Source organism: Sebastes umbrosus, chromosome 15 (genome assembly GCF_015220745.1).
Source record: "Sebastes umbrosus isolate fSebUmb1 chromosome 15, fSebUmb1.pri, whole genome shotgun sequence".
NCBI classification, from domain to species: Eukaryota; Metazoa; Chordata; class Actinopteri; order Perciformes; family Sebastidae; genus Sebastes; species Sebastes umbrosus.
Window position 1 is genome coordinate 21,899,223 of NC_051283.1, and position 14,388 is coordinate 21,913,610.

The 14,388-nt window shown below is 36.6% G+C and overlaps 1 protein-coding gene across 2 annotated transcripts; it reads right to left on the reverse strand.

Moving 5' to 3' along the window:
- Window positions 1-343: 343 nt before the first annotated feature.
- On the reverse strand, window positions 344-13,419 carry LOC119503670 (transmembrane protein 79-like). Of its 2 annotated transcripts, none has more exons than XM_037795552.1 (5): window positions 13,317-13,419; window positions 9,033-9,818; window positions 4,400-4,594; window positions 4,037-4,259; window positions 344-1,951 (listed from the first exon to the last, which is right to left on the reverse strand). In XM_037795552.1, exons 2-5 carry the CDS (start codon window positions 9,706-9,708, stop codon window positions 1,762-1,764), a joined length of 1,284 nt encoding a protein of 427 aa, XP_037651480.1. In that variant the 5' UTR covers window positions 9,709-9,818; window positions 13,317-13,419; the 3' UTR covers window positions 344-1,761. The 2 variants fall into 2 exon arrangements, with proteins under 2 accessions (XP_037651480.1, XP_037651479.1); XM_037795551.1 differs by having other exon boundaries at window positions 13,211-13,375.
- Between the last annotated feature and the right edge of the window lie 969 nt (window positions 13,420-14,388).

The following is a 14,388-nucleotide window of genomic DNA, read 5'->3' on the forward strand; positions in this document are numbered from 1 at the left end:
GTATCCGCTTTGTTGTCGACTGTCAGAGAGTCGAATGATTCCTGTTTTGTTTGTCTCCTCTTTGACCATGACTCTGCAGTTTCTTTGTTCACCTGTGCAGTTTGCCCACATTTGTTGTTGTTCAAGACTGGCCGCATTTTCAAGTTTTGAATTTGGGCACTGACTATTTGGTCTTGCTGAAACTTGCCTCATGAGTCATGATCACAGAGGACACACATATTTAAAACTTTAATTGTAGTCACGATGTTTGTTTGTTTGTTTGTTTGTTTGTTTCTTTGTCTTTGTCTGGACAGATGGTCAATGAAGAGTTACGTGTTCAGTCATCAGCTGCTGCTGCACAATGTTGAGTATCATATTTGTTATTGCTTTATTGAACTCATTCAAAGTCCCAAATATTGCTTTAAATACTTCTCTCATACACTGAAAAAAGTTCCTTCAAAAGAAAGAAAAGAGACTATCCAAAAATAGACCAACAATTTATGCTGCTATAAACAAAGAAAAGCCTTTGATCAATAAAACAAAGATGCATTTAACTGTCTCACTTATAAAAACAAAGTTTAAAGATTACCGTTAGAAAATTCAATCTCATATAAAAAAAAGAAATCTTATAGTGCCCTTAAATTTTTACTTTTGATGTCCAACTCACTTGATTCTGTGCTTCTAACTGTCACTTTTCAGCTTTCATATCTTACATTTCTGTCTTCATTTTGCTGAATCACCTCCAAACACTGGATGCCGTGAAGTGAAACTCGTCTCGCCTTAAAAACGCTGATTTCATCAGCTCAAGACGAAAAGGTTCAGACTGCTTAAAGATTTATGATTGAAGAGTTAGTAAACACACTGTAAAAAATAGCCCTTTGTCAGACCACATGTCTTTTTTTAATTTGCATGCACATGAGAGCTTTTTTATTGTATGTAAACTTTTCAACTTCCTCTCGTAACTAGGTTGTTTTTGGATTTCTTCATTTTTTTATACATATATTCAAGCTACAAATTATCCCACAACCTGCTTCTTGTGTTTGATTTCTTTAACAAAAGCCAACAAATTTATAAAAAACACTACAAGTTCTAATCCTTGAGATTTTTATGAAATCATCATTTTTTATACTATCTATGTTTTTATAGGTAGTGGCGGGATCTGCCATTCTCGATTGCCTTCATAAGCATAATGGATTCAAAGGAAACGATGAATGCATGTAATCCAGTGCAAGCAGCCTCACTGTTGATGTCAACAGAAACATTTCCTTCTGCCCCTTCACATTAAAAGCATTCAACTGGAGAATGCGTGGCTTTTATTGCGACCAAAATGTGTCTACAAAACAAGACAGAGGTCACTTTTGAGTTGTTTTGACAGCGGATCATTATTAATTTAATTTTAAAAAATCTTCTCAATGAGATGTCTCTATGTGACAGCCCTGTGATAGTCTGGCGACCTGTTCAGGGTGCACACCAACTGCGCCCAATGTCGGCTTCAGCGCCCCTCCGCGACCCCGAGTGGGATAAGCGGTTACAGATAATGGTTTGAAGGATGGATGCTCAAGGAGAGTTTGTTGTAGTATTAAACCGCACTTGCTGTTACCATGGTAACCACAGGTGTTGTCCAAATCAACCAGAACTGAAATCTGAAGGATTACAACTCTACAGGACACCAAAAGAACGAGACAAGTTGTCTGAGTGTTGCTGTGTCATCATGATACTAAAAAAGGCGTGTTTACAGTTGTGTCTCTTAACTCCTCGTCGCCTTTTTTGGACGGCGGCCTTTTAACCCCACCAGCGCTGCTTGGGAGGAGCCGTCGTGGGAGGTTCCACGTCAAATATCGCCCCTTGTCCGAGTGAAGAGCAGACGTAGTACAGGTTGACGCCCAGCATGACCAGTATGGGGAAGAAGGAGAAGCCGAAACCGAGGCCCCTGATGCTGCTGTCCAGAGAGAGGCAGAGCCAGTAGATCAGCCTGCAACACACGAAATGACACAAGTAATACGTTATAGAGGCCAACAAGAGGCAGATGAGATGGATGCACTCCAACACTTCTGTTTGGTTTATAATCAGCTTGAACAAAAAGATCTGATCACGACCCACATCAGCCCGCACACCCACTCTGCCCTTTCAGCGGGAACGTTAGACGGCTTAGCTCCTCCATGCCTTTCATAATTTTTAGTGTTAAGGGCTTGATGAGTCAAAAGATCTGGATTAATAACTTAATGGATGTTTTTTTACTCTACTTTCCCCTCATCGTGTATTTAGTTTTGCCTGAGAATATTTTTTTCAGAGCGTCCAGTCGTCACAACTGAACCGCTAGCCCCTTTCACACAGCCTGATCAAGGCGGGAATGTTGCGCCGTTATTCCGCCTCGCTGTTCTGTATGAAAGGTACAGAGGTGGAAAGCGGGGGCAGAGTTCTTCCGCCGCTGAGCCGGCAGCGGAGGTTGTCACAGAGCCGAGCCGATGTCTGTGTGAAAGGGACAGCCAACACGGTGGGACTACACGCACACACACACTAGACGGCGGCGCTGTTGTGTTTAAGCCCCTTTTGCTCCCACGATCCTAGTGTAGTATCTAAAAATCACAAGCCGGGGCGGCATTATGCTGCCGTGGTTTCGTTCAGTAAAAGCCGGCGGGCTGTTGTTGTTTTCCAATAGATGACTGGTTACTTGGATTTTTAAATATTGTTGGTATTGAAAGAATATCACATATGCTAAGTGATATTAATCATGATAAGTGCTGCCTTTCGAAAACATAAATTTGCATTTAAATGCGATATGACGAACACTGTGTTTGTATCAGAGATGATTTTGGAACTCGATCGCCAACGTAGATGACTAAATTAAATCTTTAACTATGTGGAACTGTACTGTAGTTGTACACCCCCACCTCCTAACCCCAACTTATGTGTTGTTGTAGTGGTTTATCAGTCCCTTAAACAGATACAGTGTGTAGGATTTGGTGGTATCTAGCGGTGAGGTTGCAGATCGCAACCAACTGGACTGTCTCCCGTGTGCCGGATGTGAAGGAGAACTACGGGGGCCGACGCCAAAATGTGAAAACACAAATGTCCCTATCTAGAGCCAGTGTTTGGTTTGTCCATTTTGGGCTACTGTAGAAACATGGCGACCGGCTCCATGTAGAAGACCCGCTCTCTATGTAGATAGAAACGGCTCATTCTAAGGTAATGGAAACACAATGATTCATATTTTCAGGTGATTTTACACAAATAAAAACATACTAATTAATATTATATTCCATTTCTGCCAATAAATCCCCCTAAATGTTACACACCGTTCCTTTAATGTTTAATCCTGTGTAAATGCAAACCTGGAAAAGAAAAAAATGAATGAATAAAGTAACTGGACATGCAACCCTGTGAGTCATCAGGTTTAAAACACATCCCCAGTTAAACCAGTTTATTTGTGTGAGAAAGTGGAAAATGTAACTGTATTCAAAATGACTGCTATAACTGTACGTCAGCATTGTGAAACTTTGATCTGTTGTGTTTACTGTTGCCAGGCATGCAAAGTCATAACAGGAAGTAGCCAATACTCCCACACACAGTAAGTGGGTTAAAGATACTGCGGTTAAACTGGGGATTTGTATTAATCCTTCCTGATCTATTGATTGTGGTATCACTGTGGTGTCATGCCGAGTAAGTGAAGTGTATTACTGATAGGAATGAACGACTGAAAGTACAGAAAGTCAATTCTTTACTAGTTGGAGAGTAAATGTGCAGCCTGGCATTGTTGGCCTTGAGTTACTGAGTAACTGAGCATGAGCTCTCTGCAGGGAACATTTTATCTGTCGCTGACATACATTTGTCTGTTTGAACTACATCAAAGTTAGCCAGTGTTGACGGGATGATTTCACAAACTAGACAGCTATTTAAATAATCTGATGACCCACAGTTCATTTCCTTCACACATTTCCGTCATGCCGTTAAGCAGACATTTAATAACCAAAACAACATTCAGAATCATCTATCCCTTCACCTATTCTGGGTTTAAGATCCTAAACATTTAACAACGTGTGACAGCGAGCACTCATACCTGCCGAAAACAAATACGATGGTGAGCAGCGGTACCAGTTTGACCAGATCCTGGTCGATGTAGGTTGCCATGACAGCGAGCTGCAGGAAGAAGAAGAGGAAGAGGGACAGCGATTCGTTGACGTAGTGCCAGTGCACTGCCACCTCTCTGTGTACCAGTTCACTCTGATAGAGGGGCTTCAGGACGCTGTAGCGAAGCCGGGCCACGCCCTGCACCACCACACCTGCAGAAGAGACGAGGGTCAGCATCACCTGGTGTTATTCCGTGGGAAGTTTTTTTATTGTTTATGGCTTACAGTGTTCATTTTAGATTATATTAAGTATTTGTTTCAATGCACGATAAACTTAACACATGAGGTCTTACCGAGCAGGATGGGGATGATGGCGAAGAAGGAGCAGCGTAGAGTGTACACCACCCTGAGGGGCGTGCTGTGCAGCAGAGGTGAGTCAAAGGGAAGGAGGGCGTAACCTCCCCACACCAGGAGAGGGAAGAGGAGCACTGCGGCCGCCGTCGCCAGAGACAGCCTCAGTTTTTCGCTGCACAGACGCTCACACAGGTCTGACGAAGGAGAAAGGGATCATTTCAATACAAAATCATTAGCTTCTGTCTTTACTGGGACAGCAAGGTGACAGCGAGACAAAGAGGATGAGACTGGAGACATGATTCATCTGACAATCTGTAATTATATCTGATTAAGGAGGAAATAGGTCATCAGTGTGCAGTGACTCACTTACTTACTGAGTGAAAGTTTGCTTCAGAAAACACTTTAACCTGCCTGGATAAGAACGAGAGATGCACAGATCGATCGCGGGTGAATGGAAGTTGGCCGATTTTCAGCTTGATCGGACATCACCGGAGGATCGATCAGTGTCAGACAGCCTATAGCAGATAGAGCATTGGCCCTGAGAACTCATGAATGCAAGTTGATTAACCTTTGCCTGATACAAGTGAAGCGTCTTATTGCTAGACAATGGAAAAGTATTTGTTGTCCATCTTTGAACCTTTGGATTAAAGAGCTTTCCTCTTGCATTGCGATTGAAAAGCTTACGTACACAACCAAACAAAAAAAAGTTATATCTTTTATAAAATATGTGATTTATACCTTACATTTTTGGAATCAATTCCTGATAACGTAAATTCTTGAACATGTACAAACGAGACTGTAAACCTTTTAGGGGGGGACAAACAGACAGGTATGTATGCATTTCTGCATGTGGGAATTTCTATATATATGCAAATAATTTAATTTATTTAGTTATTGTTAGCATTTTGTAAACTATCATTTTGGTTGTTATCTACACCGAGGGCTCAGAGATCATGGGTGGGTATATGGGTGAATAGGGGGGAAGATGTAACAAACCCATTTTGGAAAAGTGATGTATTATGTTCAAAATCAATAAAGATATGTGATAGAAAACATTATAGCCTATAGCCGATTCTGTGTTGGTCAAATTTACACACATGCACCACACTATGGACAGTAGCCACACACACACAGTTTTGCCAACTTGGCAACTTTTTCAATAGATTTAGCGACTTTTCAGATCCTCTTAGTGCCTTTATTTCTAAAAGTGACTAGCGACAAATTTAGTGACTTATACAGACCATCAGGGAAAAAGCAGGAAGTATAATCAAATTTATTATATTGTAATTCATCCCCATGCACACTGCTGCTCAGAGTAATCTCAGTGACCGGCTCTTCTGCCAACAGCGTGGGGTCTCTCCCTCTCCTCTTGCGCCAATAGTTGTTAATAAAATATAACACACACACACCTTTAAATTTTGGTAAATAAATACTAGTTCATAAATAGTTTTATATAAATAAATACATATTAGATTTAGATAGATAATAAATAGTTGACTCATAATAGGTCTACATAAACTGTATAGATTCTTCTCTGATATGTAAGAACATAGAATTGAATTTTCCATTAAAGAAAAGTTACACAATGTGTATGCTGACAATTATAGTTCTTAGAAAGAAAAACGTTTTTGAATCGGCCAAGAAAATCGTTGCATCTCTAATTAGAACAAAGACAGAAATCTGATATCATATATACATAACTAGTTAATCAAATGAAAGTTGCTCATTTAAAAACCCTCCCTTCTAAGAATATACTTAAAATCTTATCTGCGCCTGGTTGCATATAGTAAACGACTCAAAATCCACAGCGCAGCAAGCTCTTATGTTCCTCACACTTGGGAGATTATGTGTCTCATCTTCTACTTAAAAAGAATAAAACAGGATTTAGAATCGCAATGATGACAGAGTAGTTGGTGAGCATCTGTGTTAACAATAATCTTTCTTAATCTGGCCTTAATTTGATTTAATAGCTGTTGAAAGAGGATACTTTGGCAGGAAAACGGTTAGTAAAGACGGATTAGGGGATTTAGAAATCTGATGCCTGGGTGGTCCGGGGGGGTTTTAGGCAACAATCATGAGCCGCGATGTCCCTGGTTTGAATCCAGCCAGAGACCTTTGTCATTCCCTACCTCTATCTCGTCATCTCTCTGCTTTCTAACTAATAAAAAACACTTGAAACTATACTTTTTTTTAACATTACTGTGATGTGGTAATTAGCCTTTTTCACAGCAGACATTTTGACTTATCGTAGTAGGAAAAGCACACGTTACTAACACGATGGCTGCATTCCATTTAAGGAGGGAGCCGATCCCAGCTGACATTGGGCGAAGGCGGGGTACACCCTGGACAGGTCGCCAGACTACCACAGGGCTGACACATAGAGAGAGACAACCATTCACACTCCCATTCACACTTACGGGCTACCCCGATAGAGTCACCAATCAACCTAACCTGCATGTCTTTGGACTGTGGGAGGAAACCTGAGTACCCGGAGAAAACCCACGCTGACACAGGGAGAACATGCAAACTCTACACGGACTGTGATAAATGCAAATGCAGATCCCACTGTTCTGATTGCACAAAAAAGTTAACTTTTTTATTCAGATTTCATGCATATGATGGTGTGTTCTTTATGGAGATTTAAAAAAATAAGAATAAAAACGCAATATATTCAATCGTAACCCCTGTATCACGATAGGTATCGTATCGCTGGATTCTTGCTAATACACAGCCCTAATAGCCATTAATGATGTACAATGAAATAAGAATTGGGGTTCGTTTTGTTCACCCATAGTTATGGTTCTTCAAACCTATTATATGTAATTATGCAATTTTTCGGTCTTTTTTTCCTAAATGTTTTCAGACTTTTGTCAGACTTTTTTTTAGGTCATTTTTTCAGACTTTTTTTTACAGTAATTTTTTCAGACTTTTGTTTTCCAACATTTTTCAAACTTTTTTTTTCAGACATTTTTTTGGGACATTTTTCAAACTTTTTTTTTCAGGCATTTTTCAGAGTCTTTTTTCCAGCATTTTTCAAACTTTTTTTGGGATATTTTTCCAGATATCTTTTTTTTTTTTTTTTTACCTTTTTCAGACATTGTTTAGACTTTTTTTTCCAACATTTTTGCAACTTTTTTTTTCAGACTTTTATTCCGGACTTTTTTTTGGGACATTTTTCAGACTTTTTTTCAGTCATTTTCGGATTTTTTTTTAACGGAAATCTTTTCAGACTTTTTTTTAGGTCATTTTTTCAGACTTTTTTTTTACAGTAATTTTTTCAGACTTTTGTTTTCCAACATTTTTCAAACTTTTTTTTTCAGACATTTTTTTGGGACATTTTTCAAACTTTTTTTTTCAGGCATTTTTCAGAGTCTTTTTTCCAGCATTTTTCAAACTTTTTTTGGGATATTTTTCCAGATATCTTTTTTTTTTTTTTTTTACCTTTTTCAGACATTGTTTAGACTGTTTTTTCCAACATTTTTGCAACTTTTTTTTTCAGACTTTTATTCCGGACTTTTTTTTGGGACATTTTTCAGACTTTTTTTCAGTCATTTTCGGATTTTTTTTTAACGGAAATCTTTTCAGACTTTTTTTTAGGTCATTTTTTCAGACTTTTTTTTTACAGTAATTTTTTCAGACTTTTGTTTTCCAACATTTTTCAAACTTTTTTTTTCAGACATTTTTTTGGGACATTTTTCAAACTTTTTTTTTCCAGGCATTTTTCAGAGTCTTTTTTCCAGCATTTTTCAAACTTTTTTTGGGATATTTTTCCAGACATCTTTTTTTTTTTTTTTTACCTTTTTTCAGACATTGTTTAGACTTTTTTTTCCAACATTTTTGCAACTTTTTTTTTCAGACTTTTATTCCGGACTTTTTTTTGGGACATTTTTCAGACTTTTTTTCAGTCATTTTCGGATTTTTTTTTAAACGGAAATCTTTTCAGACTTTTGTTTTCCGACATTTTTCAAACTTTATTTTTCAGACATTTTTTCCAGACTTTTTTCAAACTTTTTATTTTCAGGAATTTTATAATTTTATTGTTAACATTATTTATCAGGGCTGCGAACAACAAGAATTAAACCCGACAATGATTTTGTTTGCAATTAATTTGCTTCTTTATTGTCTGATCTCATCAATATTAAATTCTCCTTTATTTTATGATGATTTCTCTGATGCACCTCTAAATTTCTCTCCTTCTCCAGTCGGATTTTTTTGGTTTCCGTCAGCCAATTTCCTACTATCTAATCCTTATTTATATAATTTTATATTTTAAAATATATGAATATATTGTTGATAATAATTTGAAAGGGTAACTGTTAGTGGAGATATTATAGTGCACACAAATAAAATACACTTTAAAATTAAAAATGACAGAATAACATCACTGAGAAAAATGCAGGGATTTTTTTGTGGACAATGTGCAGATATAAAATAAATCCATGTCTCTGATTGGCTGTTCCTGCTCAGAGCAAACATGTGATCAATGATGTGATGACTCTTAAATGTTACTCCTACACTTCACGGTTAGCAGGAGTGAGTTGTTTGATAAATGTGTCGCTCACACTGTTTGCTCCTTGCTTAATAAATATGGGCCCAGATGCAGTAAAGTGTAGTGTGCGTTTTTATACTCACAGTACTTGTTGTCGTCCGGCTCTGTCCAGTCTGGATAGAACTGTCCTGCTGAGTCGGGCTCCGTCTGCGGCTCCTTCTCGTAGTCCTTCTCTATGAACAGCCTGCTCTCCTCAGGAAGCTCTTTGCTGGACGGACGCACGATCGTGACTTTTGGAGTGAAACCCAGAGCGTCTTTCTCTGAGATCCAATTTGACACTTCTTCTTCCTCCTCCTCCTCCCCCTCATCTTCATCGTCTGCCAGTGATCCGTCCCCTTTATTGTTCCGCTGCACCTCCATCTCATCGTCCCTCCACTTATCGCCCTCAGGCATGCTTTCCCTCCACTTGCTCTTTCTGTCGCTCTCTTCCTGGCTCCGCTCCTCCGACAAGTCCTGGCTTCCTCCGCTGATCCCCGTGTCCCTCTCTTCAGGCTCAGAAACTCCTTTTTCTGACCAGACTCCATCGTCGTTGTCCGTCTGAGGCCTCTTGTCTTTGTCTCCGGGCCATGGCAGAGTGCTCGGCTCCAGATGAGCAGAGCTGGTCACCTCTTCTTCTTCCTCCTCCTTCTTCTTTGATTCCTCTTCTTCTTCTTCCTCGTCTGTGACCTCCTGTCTTTCCTCTATGCTGTCTCTCTCTTCTGGCTTTTTACTTCCTGGTATTTGTGTCTCTTCAGGTGAAAATGAACCTAGGACAGACATTTTTTAAATTCTATTTTCTCTCTTTTTAGTCGATACCTGACGTACTATCAAGAGTCTGACTGTTAGCAAAGCTTCTTCCAGCTGCTAAAAGTCATTTTTGGTTGATTTCTCTGTGAGGGGGGAAAAAAGGTAGAACCATTTTTAAAAACAATTTCCTGCTCCGCCTTCAACTTCACAAAAAAAAAAATCAAAGTTCACTGTTTATCATGGGTGTGTTGCCCTATGTGGCTTGTCCTGCCCCTGCACAGACCAACACAGTGTATACGGCATGTTTGTGCAGCAGTTAGTCTTGTTTGAGAGTATGTTAGAAAATCTGACAAATTCCACTTAAAGTATTGCTATAAATACGTTACATCTGCTGTCTTAACTTAAGTATTGATTGAATGGTGAAGAATAAGACTCCCAAACACTAAAACAAGTATCACAAATAACAAATCCAGTGAAAGTGAATTAGAAACTTTGTGGACCTATCAGCTTTATGTCCAATTATTTGAAGGAGACTGGCATCTTCTCCTTATTTCACCACAGTTAATAAAGTCCAAATCATATATCAAACTAACTAACGATTATCTTCATTATCAATTAATGTGGAGAATATACTTTGTTGATTAACCCTTAATTGTTTGGTCTATATAAAATCTCCAAACTGCTTGTTTTGTCCAGTTGAAAACCCAGTTTTTTTAGTTATGATTTTTTGAAGTTTTGGACTTTATTTATTTATTCTAAGCCTCAACAGTTGCTTATTTTTCACTGGATTGGGTTGAAATTTGTACTGAACATCCAAGATACCCGTAGGCTAATTTGCAACATGTATTCATGTAAATAGTTGTTGCTGAATGTTTTATAGTAATCAAATTAATAGAAAATAAATATGTTATATTACTGCATCATTTAATCACTTTCTGTAAACAAGCATGTCTTACACTTGTAACATAGTGGACAAAGCCTGAGAAACATTAAATATTAAAAAAAGGAAATTTGATTGAAGCTGAGAAACACAAATGTTGTTGTTTTTTCAACTAACAAACCAAGCCATTACAAACTGTAACTTTCTTGAACCAAATGAAAAACAGACTCAATAGGTATCAGACCGAGATAGAAAACAAATATATATATATATAATATCTACCTATGAAATAAAACCACTGCGTGTAATACAGTATTGCCAGTGGAAAGTACGGAAAATTAGCTATATTCAAAATATTAAATGATTTCAACGAAATTAAAATAATCATTCTTGGGAAAATATACAGTCAAAATATCTTAAAAGATTTTTTTCAGCTCCGAAGCAAGATCTGTGGCACTCAATTTACTCAACATAGGGTTGCAAGAAAGTGAAAACTAGTGGAGATTGACAATTAAAGATTCTTTGTTCCGGTAAAAAATATTTATTTTTATTCATATGATTATTTCAAAACATTCAGCAACAGCTATTAACATGAATACATGTTGTAAATTATCCTTAGGGTATCTTGGATGTTCAGTACAAATTTCAACCCAATCCTGTGAAAAATAAATAATTGATGAGGCTTATAATACACAAACTTCTACAACTTTTAAAATTCATTACTAAAAAAAAGTATTTGGAGTAGAGCTATAGGATTTTGCAAGGTCCCATGAATTTAATAGAAGTTTTCCTTTTTTTCTTCTTTTTTTTTTTTAAATCCATGAGGTCATCATGGTGAGTTGGTATGGAATTACCCATAATTTAATTTAATTTAATTTAATATCACAGAAGGCAAACTTAAGAGGGATATCTTCACATATGAGAAGCAACTTTTCGGCATTTTTGTTTGAAACATAACTTAAAGGAATAACTGATTATTGATCAAGTCAATTCTAATTTGGGGAAATTTGTCTTGGATTCTGCATTGCCGTTAGGAATTCAATAAATACAAATCTCAGACATAAAACACTACAAAGACAATTAAAAAAGTTACACAAAGTACATACAGTACTAAACACACAAACCCAAGGCCAGTTGCTGCACCTTTGTCTCGTTGAGCTTAAAATACCAACTGGAACCTCTCACCAAAACTGACACACCAACCTGGAATGTCAACAACATGCAAAAGAGTAGCCTCTTTCAAAGAGGGAATATTTCACAATTCAGAACTGAACAGAGTGATTTTTATTTACCAAAACAGACAAAAAACTCCCCTTATCCATGCTTTCAGACCAGCCAGGTCACACAAACTACTAAATCTAAAATTCACTTTGCACGTGTGTCCAACCCAGCTTTATTGATATCTGTAAGATTATTCTAACTGGTCAATTATTAACAGAAAACACTGATTCATTTCAGCCATAAAGTGAGTAACAAGCTGTATAAATATTGCTGCATTCAGGCTGTCTGAAAACACATGAAACAGCCTGGACTTTGCCTGTCAGTTTGACTACATATACAGTAGACTGCAACAACAGCAGCTGAAATGTAACATAATATAAATAAAATAAAATAAAATAAAATAAAATAAAATAAAATAAAATAAAATAGAATAAAATAAAATAAAATACAATAAATTAAAATAAAATAATGTGAGATGAAGATATAAAATATATCTGCATTCACGCTTTCTGAAAAGACATGAAACAGCCTGGACTTTGCCTGTCAGTATGACTACATATACCATAGACTGCAACAACAGCAGCTGAAATATAATATAATATAATATAATATAAATTAAATTAAATTAAATTAAATTAAATTAAATATAATATAATATAATAAAATTAAATAAAATTAAATAAAAGAGAATATAATAATGTGAGATGAAGGTATAAAACATGGCTGCAGTCACACTTTCTGAAAAGACATGAAACAGCCTGGACTTTGCCTGTCAGTATGACTACATATACAGTAGACTGCAACAACAGCAGCTGAAATAAAATAAAATAAAATAAAATAAAATAAATAAAATAAAATAAAATAAAATAAAATAAAATAAAATAAATAAAATAAAATATAATAATGTGAGATGAATGTATAAAACATGGCTGTATTTGTAATACATTTCTTAACTCTAAAGTGAGATTTTGAGTTTTATGTTTAAATATCATAATCAGTTTTGAGTCTGGTTTCAGGGGAGATTTGTTCATGTTTAACTAAAAATATGACAACTTACCAACAGGAAATATCTGTTTTTTGTACTGTATATTCTTCCAAGTGTCTACTTTATTTTAATTACTGTTTTCTGTTTGCAGTCCTACATTATAATGCCACACAATAGACTAAATATTGGCTACAGAAACTCTTCAGTTTCTCTTAGAAACTGTTTATACTGTTGGATTTCACTTTAAAACTTTGTTTGCTAACTTTATGGTCCAGAGTTTGTTGTTTTTAAAAAGTTTTTTCAACAGATTGGTGTGTAGTGTTAGCTAAACCAGAGCAGTGAGGAATGTAGTTTCATGCTGAAGCTAAAACTAGTTTAGCAACTCTGTGTTGTTATTTAAGTCGATACTGAAAACAGGTAAAAACACTGAACATTAACGGTTAACGTACCTGTTTTGAGTCCGTTCACATCACCGAAACAAGCCGTAACTGTGTCTAAAAGCTCTCTACTTTGGGTTGTTTCTCGTTAAGTGTAGCAAGAAGAAGAAGAAGTTACCTGGCTGGTTGACCAGGTGCTTCATCGACAGTGAAGAGGTGTCACTCTGCTTCTTTTTCCAGGTACCGAAAAAACCCGCCTGCTTTTGTCGAATTTGACGTCATTCCGTCGTTGTAGTCCCAACAGTCACCTGCATCGCTGAAAGTTTTTGTTTTTTTCATTTAGTTTTTCCTTTATTTGGTTTTACTCAGACATTTACGTAAACAAACTTAATTATATACAAATATGAAGTGAACCAACTTTTTCCACTTTTTACAATGAAATTATAGAACACACAAATAGAACATGGGGTACTTTTCATGTGAAACAAGATACAATAAATAATAATTACATTTAGAAAAAAAGAAAAATGAAACAAAAGAAGGGTGTTTTGGGGTAATATACTTTTTCCACTCTTTCCAAATTTCCTCAAATGTAGTTTCTTGAAGCCTCATTGAGAAAGTAATTCTTTCCATTACAAATATTTCATAAATTACATCATACCAGTTCTCTAATGATGGGGTATCTGGTTTAAGCCATTTCTTAGTAAGTGCTTTTCTAGCAGCTACACTCAATATTCCAAATAAGTATTTTGTTTTAATATTTGTAGATGTTGAAAGTAGAAGACCAAACAGTTCGTCCCACTTAAAAACTATGTTTTTACCAAATATAGTAACTAATTCTGTGTTTTCAAACCCCAAAAGGCTTTCTTTTACGGAGGCCAGGAGGTGTCAAGGTGAAAAGAAAACTAATTTGTAATCTTTGAATTAGGAGTTCATGTTCTCGATAAAAGCTTGTGCTTTCGATTTAAAGGTCCCATATCATTCTCATTTTCAGATTCTTACTTGTATTTTGTGTTTCTTCTAAAACATGTTTACATGCTTTAATGTTTTAAAAAAAAAACTTTATATTCCTCATACTGTCTGCCTGAAAATACCTGTATTTATCCTCTGTCTGAAACGCTCCGTTTTAATGCATTTCAACGGAATTGTGTTGCTAGGCAACAGCTTGGGTCCATGTTTACTTCCTGTCAGCTGATGACATTCACATACACTGCAACAGGAAACAAACTGGGACACATTTAGAATGTTTG

Excerpts from the sequence above, each read along its gene's own strand:
- LOC119503670 (XM_037795552.1), bottom strand. The coding sequence starts at position 9,708 with ATGTCTGTCCTAGGTTCATTTTCACCTGAAGAGACACAAATACCAGGA. Across the intron at positions 4,595-9,032 it reads GCCGGACGACAACAAGTACT|ACCTGTGTGAGCGTCTGTGC; the intron begins GTGAGTATAAAA and ends CTCCTTCGTCAG. Across the intron at positions 4,260-4,399 it reads CATCATCCCCATCCTGCTCG|GTGTGGTGGTGCAGGGCGTG; the intron begins GTAAGACCTCAT and ends TCTCTTCTGCAG.